The 25526-nt window shown below is 43.3% G+C and overlaps 1 protein-coding gene across 11 annotated transcripts in view; it reads left to right on the top strand.

The window, feature by feature from the left end:
- Nucleotides 1-25526, top strand: part of frmd4a (FERM domain containing 4A) — a 109083-nt gene that overhangs the window by 64763 nt on the left and 18794 nt on the right. For 10 of the 11 annotated variants that reach the window (XM_030424565.1, XM_030424566.1, XM_030424564.1 and 7 more), the window contains 6 exons: nt 10079-10144; nt 15200-15294; nt 16915-17007; nt 19823-19907; nt 21956-22012; nt 22875-22897. In XM_030424565.1, the coding sequence (XP_030280425.1) occupies nt 10079-10144; nt 15200-15294; nt 16915-17007; nt 19823-19907; nt 21956-22012; nt 22875-22897 (419 nt within the window). Of the gene's footprint in view, nt 1-7038; nt 7485-10078; nt 10145-15199; nt 15295-16914; nt 17008-19822; nt 19908-21955; nt 22013-22874; nt 22898-25526 lie in introns of those variants that run through there. The other variant, XM_030424567.1, reaches the window with a different exon arrangement.

Below are 25526 nucleotides of genomic sequence, written 5' to 3'. Positions count from 1 at the left end.
AATCAAGTGTGTAGTAATGGAGCACAGTCACATTGAGCCAAAGCTATGGAGGGATAAATCCCGACTGTGGAGCACAGTGGAGGCAGAGCAGACTGGCTGCAGGACAGCACCCGTTGAGGGGCATTTCGGTCTTTTTCACTCTTCTATTTTGTCATTAGAATACCTCAGACGGGATCCCGGGGGAAGAAGGGAGGAAGGTCTGAGGCTGCATCGTCTCCTCTTATCTCTCCATTTCTTCTGTTTCCTTTATTATGCTGCCTCTATTTGTCTGCCTGCCTCCTCTCCATCTTATTCCCCCTCTCTGTCCTTCCTGTCTGCTTTACCCTTTTCAGACTCTTCCCATGTGAATCTCGTGCCTCACTTCCTTACTGTCGGAGTGTGTTTTTGTGTTTCTCCTCCGTATACCTGTCCCTGTACGGTTTCTTGCACAGAAGTCCTCTTACGTCACCTGAGCCAGTATAGCCTAAAGCAGATCAAGAAGGCGGTATGATGAGGAAGTGGCGAAGGGGGGGGGCGTGTGTGTGTGGGTTGACTTTATGGAAGGAACGATTCCTTTGTCTTTGCCATCCAGGGATCACGATACTACTGTCAGCTGGATTCAATCACTTGTTTGTTTTTCTAGGGAAACATATCTTGCATTTTTACTTGAAGCTTAAACCCCTGGGTCATCCCTTTGCCTCTTACAGTGTCTTGTCGTTGTCTTTCAGTGCCTCCTCCTCCTCTTATTGCCCTACATTTCTGGCGGGGTGCGTGCTAGATCTCCTGGAAAGTTGTCATGACAACTTTTGTTTGCATCTTAGGGGGAGTGAGGCTGGTCAGACATTCGTGTGCGTGTGTGCCTCTGTGTGTGTGTGTGTGTGTGTGTGTGTGTGTTTGACAGCGCAGGTTGTGTCTGTGCCACTCAGTGCCTCTAAAACCAAAGACTTATTACATGAATGGAAGCTCACCAAGCTCCTGTAAAGCCGGTGCCTTGAACGATGTCACTCTGCGTCCCCCTAATTAGCCTGGAGGGTCTTTGGAGCCCCTGAAGGACACACACACACACACATACACACACACAAGAGCAAAATTAGCAAAGAACAGAGAGGATTTGGGTGCTTTTTTTGCCCAAACCCCCTTTCTCCTCTACCCCGCTGCTCTGGTCTCTGGAGGCGAGTAGAATACATTAGGACTGCAACACACACACACACACACATCGGAGTCTGCAGACAGGAGTGTTTAATATTCAGCATGCTAAACGATTAGAGTGTTTGGTATTCTATCCAGTCACCGGACAGGGGATAGAGGCCGCTGGAGTTCAACCACTCTGCAGCCCACAGTGTCCTTGAGTTTAGGCCACAAGCTGTGTGTGTGTGTGTCTGTGTGTGTGTGTGTGTGTGTGTGTGTGTCTCTGTGTGTGTTTGTTTATGAGAAACTGAAAGAGACAGAGAAGAAGCAACAGAGAGATAAAGAAAGGTCAGGAATGAAAACTCATCAATCAAGGTTCAATGGGTTTCTAAAAGACACACACACACACACACACACACACACACACACACACACACACTGGATAAATGTATATATAGGATACTATTAGCAGTGCAGAACCTAACACCCCGCTCTACGTCACTTTGTCTTTCTGCATGCACTGCCAGCAGTATCAGTGAACACAGGGTCACTCAGGTCTACGGTGATTTCTCACCACGTAAATTATAGATGAAGAGAGGAGGTGTAGGGGTAAAAGATCCTTCCCATAGGAATGACTCACAGACACACACACAGGCAGACTGACAACCTAGATCCTTGCAGATCAACCCCCATGATCTGTTAGACTGTGTTTCATTGAGATAAAAGTCCCAAAGACATGACATCACCCGTGCCGATTTTGGTCCTGAGCCGCTCTGCTCCTCTTGTTAGGCTGTCGGCGCTCTGGCTCCCCCTCTCGCCTCTATCACTTTGTCCTGCTCCCTCTCCCCTCAGAAGCTGCTTCTGTTACTGAATCACCTCCAATTCAATTTCATTCAAAACACAGAGCAGATGTATGGCCCACACACACCGAGATAATACACTCAGACACACGAGCGTCGTGTTTATGACAGGTTTATCCCCCGAGTGCTCTCTTTGGACTGGAATTTAAGGAATGCTCTAACAGTGTCAGCAAAGGGCAAAGCTGACCAGACTGAAAGGAAGGGAATCATAGGCCAGGGACGAAAAGGCCGCTTGTCCTTTCTTTGGAGAATAGGCAAAGCAGAATTACCCATTTTGGCTATTTTGAATATAGCTCATCCCCATAAAAAGGCAAAAGGAAATGTAGAGGTCAGCATCAAGTGCAAATACATTCAAATTGATGGTAGCATGCAAGAAGAAGTGACTTGTTTTGGAGGTGAAACCAACAGACACATCATCCCGCTGTGCCCATGAAAGGCTTTTATTTGCTGGGACGTGAGCGAGGGGAACGTTTGGTGTGGTCCCGTTTTAGAACTTTATGTTTTAAATATAACTTCAGGCTACATTTGAGTGGGTGTGCGCACGCATACGTGTATTTAAAACCGTTTTTTTTAGCCACATAAAGCACATTGTGAATTAATACAGGGAGAGAAAGATAGGGAGACAAATTTGTAAAGAAGAAGTGTCTGGACATGAAATGAGTGGCTAAACAGAGATTAGAAAGGATCCATTAGCAGTCTTTTGTATGGCTGTGTTCATAGATGGCAGCCAGGGAATAGACTCACTTTACAGCACAAGATGACACTTTACACTGTTACAGTAATGACATAGTTATGTTGGATAATCCCCCCAAAAAAGGATTTATTTTATATAAGGCATCAGACAATGTGACCTCTCAATGGAAAAGAATGAAAAGAAGAATTTTTATACTATCAGGAATTTATCTAGACCAAGGTGAGGCTGTCTGTGTTATGACTCCAAGGCATATTCAAATTTACCACAGCGATACAAAATGGTTTTCCCCATGCCTTCCTGTGTTATCTTAGCCTCCTGTCGTTACTCTGTCGCTTTTGCAAAGTGCAAACCATTGGCTCAGATTTTGCATATTATTTATACAACCTTTAATGTTATGTTTTGTCGATGAATAAATGACTTCTGCTACCTCCTCAGCATACATCGAGGCCAAATTCAATACTTTTAAAGACCTTTGAAGACTTTTAAGACTGATTTCCTTTAATAGGAAAGAGTCCCAATATATGTCATGAGAGATGAATGATGCCTGCTCACTATGTGAAGAAGCACCTCGGCCCGTTGTGTTTCTGGCGGTGACAAAAAGATGCTGATTGTTGAGAGGGAGTCAGAGGAAGTTTTACGCGTGCAAACAATGCAGGCATTAGAATAGGCTCAATGGTTGCTGCTGCTGCTTTTTAGATTTCATATTGGATTCAGTGACTTTCACCCCTATGGTCCCGTGCCTAAAAAGTATTTTGTGCCAACCCAACTTAATATCTTCCAACCATTTGTCATTAAAAGTATATTTCCCCATCTTTGCTCGTCCCTAGCAAGCTAATGTTAATGTAAAATACAACTTCTATGAATGGTGGAGTCTTTCATCATCTAATATAAATTAATCCAACAAAAACATGTTACTACAGTGCGTGACAGTTTTCCCATCAGTGTTAAATTCACCATTTGCAAATTTAGTAGCAACAATTTACAGTGTAATAAAGACAATTTATGTCCTTAAGCTCCTATTTTAGAAGCCATTTTTTACCTCTAAGCATGAGACAAGAGACTATCTTTACAATTCATCTGGGATATGGTGAAGTTGAACTGAGGCAAAGACAGATTTTTGTGAACTCAGCACAACTTAAGTTCGAATCACATGAAATTTAACAAAAAAAAAAAGCATTATTCCTGATGTCTTCATTGTGTCTACTGAGACACCTCGGGGCGGTGTTCCCAGCGAAAGTGCCTATGTAGTATTTTAAATTCATAAACATCTCCATCTGTCAGTTCTAGTGAAGGTTGAGTAGAAATGCGGGGAAACATCCCCTGAAACAATGAGAAAAACAATTTTGGTAAGGTCTGGGAATTGAGCTTGGTTGTAAAATGAGAACAAAGCGGAGCTGGCTACAGAAATATCTCCAGCCTTGTTTGAAGTGCCAGTGTGTTTCTGATTTTAAAAAACGCCCTAACTGGAACCACATTTCAGTCCCAAAGAAAGTCACTCACGGGCAGGGAGGGTGGAGCTCGCAGACACACACACACACACACACACACACTTGAACAAACAAAACAGATCTCTCCCGGTCAGTCGTTTCTCTAGACATTCCTGGCTGCCTTTCCCTGACCCTCCCTGCTCCGTCTGCCACTACAAGAAGCACTGGACAGGGAAGAAGACGGGATCTGGCCCTGCTATTATTTTTCCATCGGGTCTTCAACAACCCATTCAACGGAAACTGTAGGGTATGGAGAGCGCCAGTATGTTGTGCTGAATCTCGTGTTGTAATCTAATCTGCACCATACGCAGATAGTGTTACATTAAAACTGATGAAGAGTCATAAAGCCTCTTCAGCCATAATGATCTCAGCATCATAAATCATCATGGGACCGCTTCTGTCAATGCCGGCTCGCTCTCAAAGTGACGTGTGTTTAAGAGTGTGTGTTTGTTTAGTCTCTATAAATATTGGAGAGAGGCAGACAAAGACAGGCAGAGCGAGGAGCATGGGCTGTGTGTGTGTGTGTGTGTGTATGTGTGTGTGTGAGTGTGTGTCAGTCTTCACTGCCTACCGCAGCGTCCCACAGCCAGGGTTAAAGAGATTCTCCATCTTGCTTCAATTAACCGTTCAGCGCTGTTTATATCACATTCCACCAATATAGGTTACCTTTTCCAGCGCAGACCATCAACCCTGCTCCCCTGCTCGACCCTAAAACCTGACTCTAATACCCCACCGCCTGTTAAAAACCCACCTCACCCATCCAGATCTTTCCCCCTTTGGACCCCTGCCCCATAGAAATACACCAGATCAGCACCTCATTACGACCACGCCTCTGCCCAGAATAGGAGCCCACTGGCTCCATAGCAAGGCTCTGTCAGGGCCCAGATATGTCACACCTGCAAGTGTTTCTCACCTTGTGCTTCTTGGCAACGCTCTGCGTAGGTCACTGAAAGGTAACCATGTATGTGGAAGTTAAAGGAGAATGAGCAGTGGACAGATGGGTTCACTAAATCACAGCCGCTTGATATTGTTCCTTCCTGCCTTGCTTCCTTTCTTCCTTCCTCTTTCCTCCCCCCTCTCTTATTCTGCTTCTCGGGAGCTACTCATCCATTCCAAACAGGAACAATTGTTCTTGTAGTTTTAAGTTTTTCCTACTGTAATCATTTTTGCTCCTCTCCTCTGTCTTTGCCAGTTTTACCCCATTCCTCTGTTACCAAACATTGTCCCCTTCTCTCCCCCTCCCTTGCGTCGGTCAAACAACAGGGCCCTTGTGATAGCAAACTGAGGAAGCTACCAATAAAGGGAGATATGAATTTGACCGGAGACAGCCAAGGAGGGACGGGTGTGCGTATTAAAGCCAAAGAAAGAGTCATCTGGAGATGTTTAAGTTGGACAGGCCAGTTTCCGGTGTCTGGAACAGGCCAAAAATATCCAGAAACAGAAAAATCCAGCAGGAGGGGAAAGGATACACCTCCTCTTTTCTCATGTGACACACTGCATTCAGCAAACCAAGCTGAATTTTGGACTCTCAGCATAAGCTATGGGAGCTACACAACTGCTCAAGCCAAGCGCATTAAATGTTTGTATTGCTTAAAGTCTGTGTATTTCTGATAAATCCTGCAGATTTAAGAGATGATGCAAGTGCATTTGGCCCAGACAAAGCTATTTATGACACAGACTACCTAAAAAGACAAACAAACGGTCAGGAATCCCCGATGCTGACAGCATACTACGTACAGTTATGTATGCACGCTATACATGTGCAACATCTGGCCTCACACTGTTTTCATAACACGGGGAACGCTCATGTTGTAGTACAGTAATAGAAAACAGACTAGTCCATGCTTGCCGCATCATTCAAATACTTTATTGACAGTGTAGGCTTCGCCCTTGCCTTCGTAGCACACGTTAGTTATCTATTTATGGTACCAAAAACTGGACTGATTTCTGTTATGTTAACAACTTGTGGTTTCAACGGCTGCTGCTCCAGCTGTGTAAGAGGAACACGAAGTGCCCAATTTAGGTCGTACTAAGAAAAAAAAAATATGAGAGTCAGTCCAAACGGCTGCAGCGGGACTGAAGGCCAGAAATCATTCAAGCAAGCCAAACCTGCGAGCAAGGCGATCCGTGTTTTAAAAAGTGCTACAGGAAGAGACAAGCTGGAGGGAGCCGACAGATCCAACTGAAACTCCTGCTTTTTTCCTTCTTTTTTTTTTTTTGCAGAGCCTTGTAACCATTTAAAAACCAATGGAAATCTATCAATGTGCACATGGTACAGGCTTGGCATTTATGTTCAGAATAAAAAGTCATATGAGGATATGAGTTTTTTAAGGCAGCACACACAGAGACAGAGACACACACACGCCCACACACACCCACACACAGACAGAATGCATTTGTGAAAGTACAGCTGATTCACACATTTGCCTAGTGTTATGTATCAGCAGTGCATCACTTCTTTTAAAGGCAGACTATCATGGTGTGTTGTGCGCTGCGGACACAGATGTCTGTTTGGGTTTTGTAAGCACACACACACGCATACACACACGCACTTACGGAGAGAGACAGGGAGGGAGAGAGAGAGAGAGGTCTGCAGTTTCTCATGGCTGTGAGCCGCTGCAGAAAATTTCCCCTCATCTCCTCCTCTCCCCGCCCCCACATCTTGCCTCCATTATTCCCGTGTTTTTTTTCGAAGCAACTCGGATGACAGCGAAAAACAGAGCTGGCAAGTGGAGGCGAGCCTGGAATACGTTCGACCGTTCGCCGTCTCATCCGGTCGTCCCCCCTTTTGTGGCGTGCTGGCCGTTGGTACGGTCTCGTGCGACCCGCACGTTCACTCACCGTTTGTGCACGGTGCCGGTAGCGATAGAGGGGAGGGGAGGCGGGGGGAGGCGGAGTGGTGGTGGTTGGTCGACCGGGACTAGCAGCACCGTGAGAAGCTCTCCTCTGCTTTTTTCGGAAGGGAGGGAGGTGAAGCCGCCAGCCAGCCAGCCTCGGGAAAAACGCTCCGTTAATTAGCGCCGAGTTATCTTTGCAGCTTGAATGGCGTAGATATGAGATGTGGCGGCTCTGTGGCGTTCAGAGGACACTGGGAAAATACAGAGAGCTGCGTCGCTTGTAATTAACGTTAAACTAATGGTCAGTAACATGGATGCTGATGTGCCTCCTCCCCTAGGCCGGCCGGGAAAAGGGGTGTTTTTTGACGATTTTCTGGCTGTAACACGGCTCGTTTCCTTCTGGGATTAATTTTTTTTTTATTATTTGTATTTTTTTTTCCCTTCTTGGTGCCGGTTTTTGTGTGTGTGGGAGTCTCGCAGTGAGCGTCTGTTTCTCAAGGTAACAAACTCATGATAACATCGGCCAGCACTGACCGGGCATCACTGTCAACTGTGTGTTTGTGTGTGTGTGTGTGTGTGCCTCTGTAATTATGGTTCACAGCTCCCGGGGAAATACGGACACGTTTCTGAACATGGCTGCTTTTATAGCTCACTACACTGTTCAATTTTGTTCGTCTCCTGGCTTTGAGTGTCACCGTTTCATGCCAGTTGAGTCAGGCCTGAGGAGGAACGTTAGCCAATTCAAGCCTGACTAGTAACGGGTCAGAAATGTCGGTTGATAACATATTACAGCATGAATCACACAGCAGGACAGGGATGATGGAGCTGCTAGCACATGTGTTGTTAGCCTGTGTTAGCTAGGCAATGTTTACAACATAAGAGCTGAGAGAGTGTCAAGATAATAATGCGAGTAAACATATTCACTGTTAAAGAAATAGATTAAGGCTAAGCTGTCCTCTTTAATGACCAGAAGCTATATATAGACACTTTATTACAGTTGGTTTCATGGTGGATAGCAGCTCAGTAGCATGTGTCCAATACCACAAACTGAATTTTATGACTTAAACCAATAAGCGTCTGTCTCTGCCAGATTGTGCTGCCTAATTTTAGCCTCCAGGCAGTGATTTGTTACCTTGACGTTAAGGTCTGTGCTATTCCCAGGTGCCCCAAGCAAGAGTGCCAGTGAGAGTCTGTGAGTGTGTGTGTGTGAGTGTATACACTGTCTGCATTGCAGTTTAACATATTGCAGATGAGACGCTGAAGTAAATTGTTTGGCCAGTATACTTAAGACTTGTCCTCATATGTCCTGGCTCAATAATGGAGAAATAAGATCTGTTTAACCAGCAAAATGTTTTCAGAAATCACATGTTTGTTTGCAGGCAGTGTAATAACTTCGCACCAACTTTTGATACACTTGACATCCCAGTGCTGCTATATTACCCAGATATTTGGTCAGAAGGAATCATGTTTCTGCACCGACCTGCTGCTCAGTAGTCATGGAAGTAATTAAAATCACTATATACAGTATAAACATGGAAAGTTTTGGATAGGTAGTGAAACTCCTAGACGGGAGGGTAGGAGACGAAAACAAAGGACAGCTATGGAAATTGTGTGTGGGTGTGTGTCACTGTGTGCACAGGTGCACCCAATCTAAATCCCCAAACCACAGGAGATCAATGGCGAGTGGGAGGGTAAACCGAACCCTTCAAAGTAGCGAGAAGCCACACACACACACACACACACACAAAGACACAGCAGGAGTCATTCAGCAGAGTTCACATAGGGATGATGAGGGTTGAGACACAACCCTGTCACTCGTCTCCCTCTCTTTCCCTGGTGTCCTCGGCTTTCTGCTAAACTCTCACCTCCAACCTGCCACCTCAGTGCAAGCTGGCATGAGTGGTGAGAAAGTAGGTGTACCTTATACCCATGTTGTGGACACACCCTTACCAGATTTCAAGAGCCTCAGGTGCTCAATATGATCCTCACGGCACGGAGTTAAAACTGGTTCCGCCTGTGCTTGTGTTTATGGCATCAGTTTTTTTTTTTAAGTTCTCATCAAATCTTACACAATGAGAATGTTCTTTGCACTTTCTCTTTACTCTTTTTACAATGTGTCTTACCCCTCCACACACACCCACACAAACACCCACACCCACACACACACCACCCCCCCTTTCCCCCTAGTCTCCTTCTCCATCTCCCAGATGTGAGGGAAGCGTAGGAGGAGCCAGGGGGGTGTTTGTGTTCCTCAGGGTCCCCTTTTCCTGTTAAATTGCAGAGAAACTCCACATGTGCAGAAAACACCAGCACACACATACACACACACAAACAAAGTGAATACTTTCGCACAGTTGGTACATCCCTGCAGTGAATGTTCAAACCTTTGTCTTGCAAATTTGCTTGAATTCTGTCATGCAGTGGCAAACTTTCAGACAGGTCTGGAGAAGTGGCTTTGCTTTGTCTGTCATGTGAAATGTGTGGTCTGAACGTGTGTGTATGCAGCGAATATTTCCCACAGTTGACCGTTTCATCATTGCACCTGCTTCATTGTTTACGCCTGAACTTGGCAGATGGATATTATCTTTTTCTTTCTTTTTTTTTCTCGGTATTTTTCAGCACTATTCAGCAAGCCTTGTATCAACAACACAGACAAACACTCGAGTGAACATTGTCAGCAGGCAGCTTCCCTCATTGTGGTCACTGTAGTCCACCAATGGATAATGGATTTCCTGCTCAAGGAGGAATGCTAGAAATGTCAGTGAGGAAGAGAGCAGAGCAGGACGTTGTCTCTGTTGGCCCATTGTGTAGTTTCTCAGCTAACCTTGTTAAGACTACACTGGGACAACAAACACGCATGCACACACCAAGCCTGCCACATAGCACATGTCTCTCATACTAATTGATGATGGGAGGCATCACCATCTTGTTTGTTGTTTGGAAATTTAAGTGACTTTCTTACATGCTTTGCAACAAAGTACACATACAAAAGTCTGCTTATAATCCATGTCAGTCTAACATGTTATATCCATAATTATTTTATAAACAAGAATATTTACAAGCATCCTTTGTCTGTTTGTCTCTTTCTATCAGATGACAGAGGGGAGGCGATGTCAGGTCCATCTCCTGGATGACAGGAAGCTGGAGCTCCTTGTACAGGTGATTCTCTCCTCCTCTCTGCCTCCCTCCCTTTTGTTCTTTGTTCTCTTTCTTCCTCCCCTGTCTTTGCAGACTCTCATTTCCTCAAGGCGAGGGAGAAGTGATGTCTGGCGTCCTGCGGGACTCACATACTGCTGACCAAGAGAAATTTGGTCAGCAGTAGGTGACTTTGCGCTTTCTTGATGCTCACCTGATCTCTCCACACTCACTCCCACACACACACACACACACACACACACACACACACACACACACAAACACACAGGAGTGTGCGTGCAAAGGACCCAACCCTAATTTACTCTTCCTTTAGATGTGATTTTCATTCAAATGCAGAGTGTAGTCATAATGACGTCTGAAACAGAAATGCTTACTTCGTCTAAACTCATGCATCACCGCCCTTTTGTCATTACCAATCACCACTGCCCTCCCAGATTGTCTGAGCAATGCCAGAATCACCTAACAAAGATCATCAACTATCTGTCTGTGTAATTGTCAACGCTCCAGCTTATCCTCTAAACGTCTTGGAAAAAACGAAGCAGCAGGGTGCCCCCCTCACCCTACTTTCAGTCTTCAATCCTCTCAGCAGGCCTCTCTGCAGTAATGGCCGACGGCAGCAGCAGCAGTATCCACAATACATCAGTCTCTCCCTCCTTTGCCTTTGAAAGCCCCTACTCTTTTCAAATTTAGATCTGCACTGCTTTTTCGTTGTATATCCAGGGTTACATTTGGAAGTATAGTAGTGTCACACATGAAAATATGTTTTAGTTTTTAATAGATTGTGTGGCCCTCTCTACAAAGTAACTTTCACTTCACTTTTGTGAATACATGAGACCCCACTCATGGTTTCATGGCTTCAAAGTCCAAAGCATTAAGAAGCTCTGTCCACTCTTCTCAACCTCCCATAGTCCTCCTCCTTTTCGGTCTGACCATTACCTAATAGAAATAAAAGAAGGTAATTGCCCTGGAACAGGAGAAGGAGACCGAGCGGAGAATAGAAAGACTGACAGAGAAACTCGGGAGGATGAGTGGGAGACAGGAAAGTGAGAGGGGAGCTCAGGAACGACGAGACAGGAGATGACAGTAAAGAGAAGGGAATTGAGAAGAGAAAATGGAGGGGAGAGTCGAGGATAGGTCTGCTGACTTTCTGATTTGATTACTCTGCCAGAACTGATCCTCTCTCTCAAATTGGTACTTCTTTCTGCTCCTCTTTCACTCTCTCTCCCTCTCATCTCTCTGACTTTCCACTCCTCTCCATACCTTCTTTTCTCACCCAGCTCCTTACCCGCCTTAACCTGCCTTACCCTGGCTCTGTCTCCTTCTAAATCTCCAGCTACAGCTACAGCATATTTCATCCACCCATCCTCTCTTCCACTTATTTTTCAGCGTTTGGGCCATCAACAAGAAAAAAATCAAGGAAATAAACAAAAAGAGAGTTGAATTAAAGCTTTACAGTAATCTTTGTATTGTGTAAAGAGTTTTACAGGTACTTGAAGACAAGTTGTTAGTGAGAAAGTCTGTTACCACATAATGTACACAATGTAACAAGTGGTATTTTTATAGTTTGGCAGTAATATTAAGCAAGATAGAAAGCCTGACGAAAAGTCCAGAAGAAGGGATGTAATTAACAAACCACTGTCTTATAAATCAGGATACTGCTGTCTTTCTCTCTGTTTCTCTTTCTCTCTGTCCTTGCTTCTCTTCGCTTGGCGGATGTACAGTAGGCCAGTGTGTTGTTAATAGGACCACAGAGAGTTACAGTGTTATTCTTAGTTTCCTGGTGAACTAAGACACAGTCAGGTCCTCCACTCTTTTGCAAAACCAGGATTTCTTGAAGGGATGATCATAATTTATAAGCAGGGCGAACAGCCATGTTTTTTAAATATCAAGGCATCACTTTAGTATTACACACTCCACTGAGATATTTCATATCTTCACTGATCATTTAACAGCAGTGTGGTCAGGGGGTCCTCTTGAGGTTTTTATTTAAGTTCCTGCCGGCTCGCCTCTGAAAGGTTGGATCTCATCTCTGCCACTGACTTGTAACATTGACCAGCTGTTTGATCCCAGAAGTGTCGTTCTCCATTTTCCTCTTCCTCGTCCCCTTCTTCCTACCTTTGATATCGCCTCCTCTGTGGTTTGTTTATGGTGCAACGCCTCATTGGCAGAGAAATGTGTGCCAGAAGGCAAACATACCTATTGACCAGACCGTAAAGATCGAAGCTAACAACCAAAAACACAGCGAGTGAAAATATATGTCAGTCATATGGTTATCACTCCCTGAGGCTAGACTGGTATAGGTTAAAGAGCAAATGAGGAATGAAGTTGTTTAATAGTGCTACTCTTCCATGCTGATGTTTATATGAAGAACTACATTAATAGAGAGACACTTCGAGGTTCTACTGTAAGATGTTAAAGGCAAATATTGTACCTGATATTTATTAAATAACTTAAGTTATTAGTTACTTTACAGATTCAGATGATTGATTTATCATATCGTACATCGGACACAAATGAAATCTCGAATTAAAATGATTTAAAAAATGCCGAACATTAGACACAACAATCAGCCAGGCCTATTTAAACACTATAAATTCTTTCCTCACCAACATTTGGACTCCTAAGCCCTGCCACTGATAAATCAGTGAGGCGCCAAGAGCCTGACTAGCTGTTTGCAGAGATTGGTATGTGAATTGCTGCCAGCCTGCCTAGTGAGCTACTGTTGTGTGTTTGTCACTTGTCTGCAGGTTTGCTTTAGCATGTCTCCTCCTCACTTGCACCTCCCTGTAATTCTTATGCTGTTAATTACCTGTGCTGCTGAGGAGGCATAGGCTAAATGTCTATTAGCAGTAATGCTGTCTAAGCTAGCAGAGAGCTTTACTGTCTGATAGATGGCTTCAAAGTGTGTGTGTGTGTGTGTGTGTGTGTGTGTGTGTGTGTGTGTGTGTGTGTGTGTGTTTAGTGTGCAATATCCATTACTATATTACCTGTCATTCACAGTCTGTATCACTGTTTGTGTCTTCCCTTACGTTATTACTCATCCCTTAGATATCTGCTCTATCACAGATAAGCTGTAGTATCAGGATGTGTGTATGATTGTGTAAGGGGGTGAGTCGTCACTTGAAGAGAGAACCAAATTCAATTATTCTACCCAGAGCAGCACATGTGACTTCTGCAGGCTGCTTGGTATTCATAACAATGTTGAGGTTAGAAGCTTAGCCCAACATTACAGAAGTCCTCTTCTTCTTTTTCATCTTCAGTCATCCACTTCTGGTGTTCAACTGTGTATCTGGGGGCTCATTTTGTCTCCGTATCATCTTTCCAAACAGTATGCGTCCACGTGTCCTCGCCTGCTCAACGTTTGTTGTTCCGCAGTGGCATGGATGCAGCTTAATTGATATTGTTGCCAAGGCAGTTGACTGCTGTGTGGTAATGAGAGACCACCAATGTATGCGTCTCAGACTGAACCAAAACATGTATTACTGCTAATACTATAAAGAAGGACAGCTTCCAGACCTGACATTTCCACATCTAAAATGTTTTGAGAACTTCAAAGACAGCTCGTGTCGCTCCTGTGAATTGCTGCTCTCCCATTTGGAGAACCAACAGAGCCAATCGGAGCCTTTGTGGATGAGATGGATCAGGATACACAGTAGTTATGGGCCTTAATCACTGCTCCTGATATTTTAATCTACAGTAACCATGGTATAAATTTAACATGTTCAGGGTCTTATTCTTTGCTCAGGTGTGAATGTATCATTGCTATTGTAAATATGCATTTAAATGTTTTCTTTTAATGATAACCTCAATATTTTGTCTAGATAATTCCCTAGTAGTGTATGGTTTGTGTTGGGGCTGGGTCAAAGACGGACTCAGAGAGCAAAGCAGCCCATATTACATCTATACACGGCAATATGAGTCAGGATCAACATATATGTTAGCTTCTCCTCAAACTCTCTCTATCGCTTCTATTCTCTCCTGAGCCGTTTTGTGTCGCAGGATCACTGTAGGCGTCGCGCTTATATGAGATCTAGGTCATTGGAGTTGTGTGTGTGCATGTGTGTGTGCATGTATGTGTGTGTGTCTATGCCTGCTGTCTGCATGACATCATCTCCTTCTCTTTAAATAGCTCTCAGTAGCTTCTGCCCCTGTAGTCGTGCAGTGAGGAGATAGTACAGGACCTTAGGGGGAGATTCACAGCAATGTGCACACGATGGCACATGTAGCTGTGTTCTGTGTGTGAGAGTGTGTGTGTGTGTGTATGTGTATGCACATATGTGGTTGTACGCAGTATGTTTGTCTCTTGCCTCTCTCTATCCTTTATTTACACAGCATAGCACATGTGGTCTATGTTGTGAGTAGACTGCATGTATGTTGTGTATAGGCTCATGTGTGCATGTGTGCATGCAGATTTTTGTGCGTGAGTGTGTGTAATGAAAATGTAGGCAGTGAGGCACACCCATGGTTAACCTCAGGGTGGGGCTTGCTGCTACTCAGGATGTCACAAACCAGCAGCATATGGCAGCAGTCCCCGGCCTCCACTTGGCTTTAAGATGCTCTGCATGCTCAGAGCGTAGTGATGAATGGAGGTTGTCATCACGTATAGCTTGGAAAGTATTCCACAATATTAACTAGCTAGCAAGCTCTTATGCTAGCTGCGGCCCTCTCCCTGCAATATTGTGGCTGAGCCCAGAGCCATGACTCTGCAGTAGAGGTGTGGGTCAGAGAGGCGGAAAGGAGAGAGGGAGGGAGGGGAAGGGCAGGGTACCTGCACTGTCAGCAACATCCACACACTCCATCCATCTTTCTCTCGCTCTCTCTCTCTCATTTATCTCCTCCTCTCTTGCTCTTTACCTCTTTTCCCTGGTGTTTGTCAGAATGCTTAGTCATTGCGGTAAATCAACAGCTGATAGAATACGTTAACATAAAGCTCCACCACATGTACTTGTTCCAATTAAACCGCAGCGTGATAAACCACTAATTTCACACACAGGTCAAGTTATAACTGATAAATTAAACTGTACAGAGGGCAGTACTAATATTTCTGTCTCCCTGCAGCCCAAACTGATGGCTAAGGACTTGCTGGACCTTGTGGCCTCTCACTTCAACCTCAAGGAGAAGGAGTACTTCGGGATTGCATACACAGACGAAACGTAAGTTGAAATCAAATTGTAATTCCACTGAAAACTCAAGTGCATGAGTGGCGGGTACGTGAACGTGTTCATATGTTTCTTAGGTCTTCGAAAACCACCTTCTTTGCATTGATGGATTGTGGCGAAGTGCATTAACTGAAATGCCTTAAAATTTGACTTGTACTTTACTTGAGTATTTCCATTTTCTGTTCCTTTATACTACATATTGGAGACAAATATTGTACTTGTTACTCCGCTGCATTTATTTGATAACTTTAGTCAGTAGTAACTTGGCAGATTGCATGCTGTATTTGATCAACAACTAAAAACATTTAGCAAAGAAATAGCATTAAAATTTATTTGGATTTACCAACTTATTCTTCTCAAAATGAAGCCAATGGACTTTTCTAGCAGTATTGAAGAAATCTAAAAAATAAAAGAACGTTGAGAAGACAAACCCTATTTTCAACCACTTGCAAGATGCTGTACCATGTAAAAAACGTCCCAGTGAAAACTTCCATTGCCAGCACATTGTTAGAGCTTCAACCATGGTTTCAGTAAAATGTTGTTGTTGGTCTTGGCCTGCTTTTCTCTTGCCTCTTTATATTTAAAAGTGTTTTTTTGTGTGTAGGCTTTAGTGTCTTTAGTTGGGAAATGACACTATAGACATTTTCACATTTGACCTAAAAAACAGCTGAGAGCAGATGCAGACGATGCATTTTTCACTAATCTTTCACATACAAATAAAGATTTATTTTGAACCTTTGCTGATAATCTTGCTGAATATCCCACTGACCCATAAACCGATATATAATAAGATCCCCAGTTCTTAAGGGTTTTGATGTTAGGATAAAGCTATTGTTTTCATGCAGTGGGCTAGCACAAAATCATATGTCCGCATCTGCCAGCAGGCTTGCTACGAGAAACTGTGCTTGAAATGCAAACATGACATTCAAATTAGTTTTATTGTGTTTGTTGACCTAGAAAGACAAGAAGCACCACAGCATAGTCCAAAGCTAGTCATGCAAACATTCAAGTGATTTACATACAGGCAAACTTCACCGTGGCCTTCTGTTTTCTCTGTTTTTTGTTTTATGTCATGCACCCACTGATGTCAGGCAAGACTGGCCTCTGCTCTATGGCATTTACACGGCTGTGACACACACAGTATCCAGAGTCAGCACAGTAAAGCAATATCAGCTTTGCAGTCTTAGTCCCCCAGGGCCAATTCTATGATGTGTAGATTTGTAGCGTGTGCCTGGGGAGAGCAGACGCCTTAGCTTTGACCGCACAGTGGGTCAAAGAGGCTGTGTTAGAGGAAAAGGGGGAGAGAGATTGAGGAACAGAGACAGAAGGAGGGAGAGTTTGAGAGAGATGTTGCTCAGTTGCTCAGGAGACCATGCAGGGTTACCAGGGTGACAAGCTGTCTCTGCAGTTTCTTACACTGTTGGAGAGCGACTGAGAAAAGAGAGGACAGGGGCAAACTGGGGCGAAGAAATAGTAACAGGAAAAGAAAAATGGGAAGGCTTAAGGAGAAAATGTGCAGTGTCTTCGGATTAAGTTGTTGTGTATTCTTGTATGATATTCAGACATCACTGAATGATAACATCGATTGATTGTTTTGTTGTTTTGTCCAATCAGGGGCCATTTTAGCTGGTTGCAGCTGGACCGCAGGGTATTAGAACACGAGTTCCCCAAGAAGTCTGGTCCCATTGTCCTCTACTTCTGTGTCAGGTGAGTCTTCATTAACCTTACTTAAACATGCCAAGGTCTCTGATTGGAGATGGTGTTTGAATATGTGTGGGAGAGAGAAAGAGAGATGGAGAGCGTGCTTCTGCATATGTGTTTGTGCATACACATGACTTATTGTGATAATAGGAACAGATTAACAAGGTTAGTTATGACAGGCCCCTATGAAATGGCTTTGACCCAGGTGTTAAACTCCCACCACGGGGCCTCTCAGCCAGTCATGAGCCTCTTAGACTTCATCAGTATGCACTGCATGCAAATCCATCAAATGGCTTTGCGGTGACTACAAAGTGCCATACTCCAAACAAGACATTGGAATGCTTTCCCATAGAGAGAGAGAGAAAAAGAAGCCTTAGCATTTCTTCAACATCATTAATAACAGTTTCCTGCAGAAGCGATTTGACAAGAACTGTTGCCAACTCATTTCTAAAAGGTTCACCTGTCAGTGTGATGCTAAACAGGGTAGAAAATATTCCGACGAGGCAACCAATGATGAGGCATGTGCCCTTGCAGTGTGCACGTCTTGCTGTTGCTGCATTGGAGTAATATCCCCAGTTAAAAGTCAACTCCTCTATGACCTGTTATGACAGGGTTATTAAATCTCCCTACAATCCCACATGCCTCCCTCAGCCCTTTGTACTGCTCATACAATGGCCCCACTGATATATAAAACACTACTGACTCACACACAGTCACTGGATCGTGTGTATGTGACAGAAATACAAAGTGTGTGTGTTTGTGTGCGTGTTTCCCAGTTTGTGTGTCTGTGGGTGTTTTATATCCAGTAGGCTGCTGAGGAAGAAAGAAAAAGGCACCTGACCTGAGAAGAGATTTTCTAATCTCTGTTAGGAAGCCCTCTCAACACAACCCACTCGCTGGTCGAAAAAACACACATGCGCACACACACACACACACATACACACACATTCACTCTAAACGAGGGCCCAAAAGAGAAAGCCATGGCTTTGTTTTGGGTCGACTGGTGCTCTCTATCCCCAACATATCTCTATGATGTCATATGCACCCCAGGGACTGAGTCTGCGTGAGCAACGTACATAGTAACGTGACGCACAATAACTCTGCAGAACAATGTCATTGAGTAGTCATTTTCAGGTTGACATTTACCACACAGCGAGCACTGACATAATGAGGTGACTGTTTGGTAAAATCATATTCTTAGCGCATGGACCTATTGTTCATTCTATTTAGTTAACAATGGTGTATTTGAACAATGTAACAGTGATACTATCAAAAGATGTACAGATAAAATGTTGCTGCTATTACTACTGTTTTAGCTATTTCAACTATTTCATCTAGGTTTTCAGTCTCTGTTTATTTTATGTCAGTTATAGAATCATAAAACAACCGTGTATGTGCGCGTCTGTGGTGAGGCTGAGGGTCACTGTGTGCGTACTTACATAGACTAATAGATGTTTGACGATGTGCTGGTGGGGCTGTGACATTGTGAACTTTGACACCATTTTGAGGTTTCATCCTCCTTTCAACACCCACATTACAGTCCAATCTCTAAACTCAGTCTCTCCAAATGTCACACTGACTACACCCCCATACACACACACATCCCACCCTATTTATCACACACACGACACACACACTTACGTAGATTCTGGATTATAATGGAACAACTATCCACCCAAATGTCAGGCCTGAATCCATTATCAGTGGCAGCATATTGCTTTCGTTAGTCTGCTATAAGGTTGTTTTTTGTCAGTGTGTGGGTGTGTTTTTTTCTCTATGCAGGTGCATGCACTTTATGTATTTGCATGCTTATGTGGAATTTGTGTGTGTTCCCAACAAATGCTAGGCAGATGCCCACCTCCTGCTGATGCAGTGGGTGCCTTTTTGCATGCTTGCTGCTGTGCTGGCAGTGCGTGTATGTCTCATCAACACTTCTGGCTTTAATTAAATGTTCACACTGAATATTGACAAGGCTCCTCTCATTTTCTCTTGCAGCTCAATGGGTAACGCGATTTAAGCCCTCGAATATTGATCCTCTGACAATCCCTCTCACTCAATACCTATACACTCATAAGCGTACAAATCGACACATTCATTCGCATGTGTTCATAGGGACGTGTGCTTAGCTCACATTACACGCACTTGAAGGGACATATCAAGTCCTATATTAAAGGTTTTTGACATATTGTTATTTACATTTACACAAGAGAAGAGCTAACAATGAGTAGCTTCCTAGCGTACCATCGTAGCTCCCTTCTGGCTCTGCTGCATGCATTCATGAGCTACATTTAGCCTGCATTATTATGTTAGTTCCCTCCTCACCACTCTGCCAGAAGTGGGTTACTGTGCTTCTCTCTCCAGTATGTGACGGAGTGTGTGTGTGTAAGTACTGTATGTGCATGTGGATTCAACTACACACTGCTGATGATGCAGAGAGGCAGACATTGTGTGTAGTGCATCATGAGCACATTCAATCCGTGTGTGTGTGTGTGTGCGTGCGCGTGTTCACAATGTGGAATGTGCTCACACTCACAAACTAATAATGGATCATTGCCAGCCACCATGGTGAGAGAGAGAATTGGTTTAAGGGGAAGTGCACAGGGTCAGCCCTTTGTATGCTGTGCCCCCCTCTGGTCACTTTGGTCATTGCACCATTTGGCTCACATCTGGTTGTGACATTTTTGGTGCTACTTATTATTTGTGTTTTACTTTTGTTTCTGAAACGAATAATAGATCTTCTTTATAGGATTGAAGGTCAGCTCATGTTCGTGTTGCCTTTGCTGTTGCAAATTAATTGAAGCTCCTCCTTCTGTGTGTTCAGGTTCTACATAGAAAGTATATCCTACCTGAAGGACAATGCCACTATCGAGCTGTTTTTCCTCAATGCCAAGTCCATCATCTACAAGGTAAACGCATTATTTTGCTGCCATGCATCTTCCTGATAGTGTTAAAGTATTATAATGGAGGAGGTTTTTATCCTTAAATGCTTTACAAATAAAGATGGTTGGTAATTTTGTATGTAATACCAAGATTTTATTCCAGACTTCAACAATAACTAGAAGAAGGTGGAGATCTTGGAATGTTGTGGTGTAATTAAGAGAAGCCACAGGGGGACAGCTTGGATTTAGGTGCTCCACACTGATTTGGTGAAGCAGAAAATGTGAACAATTTACATCAGCTGTTACCAATCATGTTATATGCTGCACCATATTGCAGCAGCTAGTGGATAAGTTGACACATGTACTGCCATCTGTCAGTTTATGAATCACATTTATTTGGTCTGTTTAAATGGTCATTTTAATTTGGTCTTGCAATTAGCACCAAAATGAAAATTCCAAGGTAAAAAGCATTTTGAATCATTATTGACAAATATCTATTTTTTAAATATGGTGATTTTCTTCAAGCATCCCAATTAGACAAAGCCATTTGTATGTTTCTTATTCAGTTAAGTGGTTCATAATCTGATAACCCTACAGTTACCAACTCAATAGTGGCAGACACCAGTGTCAAGCAGTTATTTGTCTTATCCAGAAGAGGGCGTATGTGGACTGAAGGAAAACCATGGGGCAGAAACATCCCAGTCAAAGTCTTCAAAAAAACTGTGATAATTCTCTCTGCTGACTACTAAACTTCATCAGAGCACAGTCAGAGCCAATTTAAATATATCATTTATTAATAACGAGAACCAACAGTTCTTACCTGTATTGTTTGAAGTTTGAAATGGGTAAGTAGTTTGTTGAATACATGTTCAATACAGGGTGTCGAACTTATGTCTCAGTTGGAGGCTTTAGTTAGTGTAGTTTATGCCTACTTGTTATAAACACTGAAACTTTAATGAACTATGTAACCAGGTAGACATGGAAAGACTGTCCCACAAACAGATGGTTTCAGTCAGTCCTACCAGTAGCTCTGTTAATATGTCGTTGTCAGAGATACGTGATCCCTGTTTGCTCATTTGTCTGAAGTCACCCTGATAAGAACATCAACTAAATATCGGTATTAAGTACAAGTGATCTCTCTACCAGCTCCAGCATTAGATGACCTTGATGACCCCATGGATCTACACAGGCAAAAAAAGAAAACAGAAAAGAAATACCACAGTATTTTTAGAAAACATGTTTCACACACAGAATGAATATATATTTCGACCTTCTGTGGTTCATGTTTGTATAAGTAGTGAGAAAGATTTTCTGCTCTGCTGTGGGAACACATACGGTACAATAACACACAGTATATGATGATTTGTTGGCACACTGGGTGGTACACCAACGCTGGGTTTGTTCTGTCTAGTGTTTCATCCTGGCTGTCTGATCTCCCAGTCAATTAAGAGGTGGATTGTAAAGGGAACATTCCTGGAATACTTGACCCACTACTCACTGCCCACTAAACCTTGTCCTTCTCCCCCCTCAATGCATACATATACATTCCATGTATACGTATAGTGATGGTGATTAACTGCACAAAACACAAACCTCCTCTTATAATCATGCAGTTAAAGAAACAATTTCAGTGCAGCCTTCAGTCTATCTAACACAGACATTAATTCACCGTGCTTCTTCTCAATGTTGCCTCTTTTATGTCCACACATGCTGACATCCTCAATCAATAACAAAAAATTGTAATGTTATTAAACATCACTTAAGAATATACAGTTGAGTTCACAGTAACCAGAGCATCGATGTCTGCCCTCAACCCCAACCCCCCCTTCTCTCCCAACCCCCTTTACTTTGCCTCTAATCTCTGAGCTCCATCCACATGAAGAGGTCATGAAATTAGAGACGGGAGAGAAAAAAATGAAAGGGGAGTATCAGAGAGATGAAAGGACCTACTATTTTAGATAAATGGATGATGATCAGAAGCATGTCCACTCTCAACATTGGCACACTGGGTGTTTTATTTATTTGCAAGCAGTGGGAGAATATGACTTTCATGCACTTTGCTTTTCTTCTTGCAGGAGCTTATTGAAGTCGACAGTGACATTGTCTTTGAACTGGCTTCCTATATTCTACAAGTAAGATAAAGCATGTTTGTTTGTGTTCAAATGTGGGTGTGGATGTTTCTCACTGTTAGCACATGGAGCTAAAAACACACTAGTTTTTCCAGGGGTTTTTCTTCTGCATCGAAACAGTTGTGAAACAGTTTGAAGTTGTCGTCCAAAATGTCTCCACCAGCCTTTGATCCTAATTGACGATGATGAAACACACAATATCTTCTGCGGTCATAACTGTGGATGATTAAACATGCATTATCTAATTCAGGCATCAATCTGTCAGTAATCTGCGGTCACGCAAGGAGGTTTTAAATCCTAAAAACCTCAACTGTCTTTGTTGGTAGCAAACTGCTTGGCTACCAGCAAAATTCTTGGTGCAGTCAGTCAGTGTTAATAGAAGACAGAGCAGCAGGGAAACTCTTTTAGGCCACAAATTCTCCTCCTCACTCTCCCCTGTCCCTTTCTCAGAGTAGGTCAGTCCATTAACTGTGATGCTGCAAGGTCATGTTACACAGTGACTGGGCTGAGTGGTTTGTTCGTGTATATACGTTTGTGTGTGTGTGTGTGTGTGTGTGTGTGTGTGTGTGTGTGTGTGTGTGTGTGTGTGTGTGTGTGTGGCTGTGTGTGTGCGTGCCCTCAATGCAGGTGCAGATGTATAGTATCAGGTATCTGCTCAGTAGGCCTTCAGAGGTTTCACTCCAGATGGAGCTTTAATGTTTCTATCTGATTCCAGGGCAGCAGGCCTGACTGCAAGTTCACCTATGCTAACAGAACATAAACACACATTTTATGGTCACTGCTCAGTGCTCATATATCCACATATGCAAACTGTCCTTTTTTTAATCTCTCTTCTTTTCCTTCTTTTTCCCTCTCTGTTCCACAGGAGGCTAAAGGTGATTTCTCTAGGTAAGCACACCAGTGACATGCAATAAAGTATATGTTGTCGCAAGAGGTGTTAGAGCACAGTCATCACCCGGAAATCGCAATTTCTCTCGTTAAATCATGCATATTGGTGTTGGACCTCTGTTGAAACTTGCCTGAAAAGCTGGAGTTTGAAAGTGGCTTATTTTTTTCGCTTTGGCTCAATAGTGCGCGTTCCTAAAGCACAAGATTTTGACTCTGCTCCTGTGGTGACGTTACCACAGGAGGCTACTTGCATAAGCATCGGCCCACAGCCGTCCTCAGCCAGAGTGAGCACGCCGAATCGGCTTATTTCTCTGTCATTTTCACGCCATACATCGTGACCGCCAGCATTAAAACTCAGGTCTTACATGTAAAACACGAGTGTGAAAAGTAAGAAGGAAAAAAAAAGAATTTACCATTCAGAGACGTCCTGCTGTAAATGTGTCTCTTCCACCGTCTCTGCCTCTTCACTCTCCCGTTCAGGTTCCGACTCCGGCTCGTACATAAATGCCTGAATTCTGTAAGGTTTGTCATTTAGTGCGTGCGCCATGACAGGGGGCTGTTTATGTTTTGGAGTCTGTGTGTGCATGCAGGCTCGCCCCCATTCCGGCTCTGTCCTTCCTGCGGCCAATCAACGCGCGCCTCATTACATATTAATACAATGCACATCCGGACCGGTCAAAACCTTGCGCATAATCTCGCGTGAGAAAAACGCAGTATGAAAAAGTGTCAGAAGCTCTAGGTTTAAATATTTTTTTTTTTTAATTTCTGATAAGTTTTAAGAATTGATCCAAAGCGATCCAAGAGGGACTGGATATGTAAAAAACCAGGTGATGACTCCTTTAAGAGGGATGGTGCCACATATTAGACCTAGTGCCCAGCCCTAACATGCAGCAACAAAGCTTATCAAACCTCAGTGTCATCCATAAGATATTAGCCTCTCAAGAGAAAAGGCGAACTTTATCATTCTTTATCTGATAGAGTTTCTGCCTTAGTGATAGGGGTTAATACATGTTGACTGCGAAAGGAAAGGCACAGACAGAGAGATAATAAATGTGATATCAGTGGTCTGTCTGCTCTCCTTAGCATTGAGGTAAATGACTGAGAACTGTCTTTGTTTTACATTCCTCCCTCCATCTTTCTTTCCCACCATCACTGTTCCACTTTGGTTCACTCTTTTCAGCCTCCAATCTAAGCGCAGATTAATGAGACGAATTATGTCTCTGTGTATTGAAGACAGGGCTCACCAGTGGGGCATATAAGATTACTTAATGTACCACAAGAAGATGTTAAGAATATAATATTGACAACTTCAGTTCAGACACACCAGTTTTTAATCCTTACAATTATGGAGCTTTCAAGTCATGTACGTGTTTCATGTGAGCTACGTTCTACATGTGGCTTCTGAATTCGGTGTGATGTAGTCTAAATGTATGTCATCCCTCATCCACTCTTCCCTTTGTTGTAGCACAGATAACAGACTATAGCAGCCATCACCTCTGACCTCATTTCCGCCAGTGAAAGGAGTAAATAAACAGAGTATCCTGCGGAGGGCTGGAATGTGACACACTCTGGAGACATTCCTTTCCCCCTCCTCCCCTTTTCTTTACGCCTTCCTCCCACACACACATAACTCCCATCTCTAAAAGCTCTATGGACCCTGCCCTCTCTTCATAACCTTACACTATACCCCTTCTTCCATATTAGATTTCACTGCTGCTTCTCTTAAAATACCCATAAATGTGACTGTTCAGGTATTCAGACTTTTCTAAAATAAATGTAAAATGATTATCCTTTTTCAAGACTGTTTTTGAATCAAAAGTAATTGTCTTGATGTAAGGGGAATAAGAGTCTTATTCTTTTCTTTAAATAATTTAACAGATACTTTAAAAATCTTGCAACAAGTCTGCTTTGGAAATAAGAATTTCTGTATTCATATAAAACTACTCATGCAAACTATTCCCGTTGTATCTGTCCAAATTTAGCGCTCATCTGCCCGTTTTAATGTGTAATGCCAATGTTATGAGACAACCTAATACACCTAATGAGTAGTTACTTGAATGAACATCAACCAATCCAGATACTACAGCTGCGTTCACACATTGAAGAACAGCCGGACAGGGTGGATGGGATCTCTTCCAGGGTTTCAGCTCATAGGCTGTCATGTTCCCAGGGCTTTCCCCAATCCTCTGGGGCCTTGGCGGAGGTTGGAGAGAGGCGAGGGGATTAGAGTGGGGTATTAAGACCTCCTGCCACTGGAGGTCTGAAAACTGAATCCTTTGCCAAGTCTCTTTGGCTCGCTGTGTGGTTCCCCGTCTCATTTACTCTGTCTTTGTCTTTATCTTTTCCTCCTCTATCCCTGTTTTCATCTCCCTTTATCTTTCTTGATCTTTCCTGTCTGTGTTTTTGTCCCTCTGCTCTCTGTTTTCCAACTTTGAACATCCCTGCAGCTGTTCTGAGGTGGACAGCGCCCTGCCTCTGAAATAGAATAGCACACAGGCCATCAGCATTCAGTCCTCTCTGGACTAAATGCAGTTCCTTTTCCACTATTTTATTTCTTACGACAGTGCTGGGAAATATTCATATTCTACTTGTTTTTGAATGAAAATGTTAGGTCTACATCAAATCATAG

The sequence above is a fragment of the Sparus aurata genome, chromosome 8 (genome assembly GCF_900880675.1).
Source record: "Sparus aurata chromosome 8, fSpaAur1.1, whole genome shotgun sequence".
Lineage (NCBI taxonomy): Eukaryota > Metazoa > Chordata > Actinopteri > Spariformes > Sparidae > Sparus > Sparus aurata.
The sequence above is the reverse complement of the archived record's forward strand: the minus strand, read 5'-3'. Positions and strand labels throughout refer to the sequence as shown.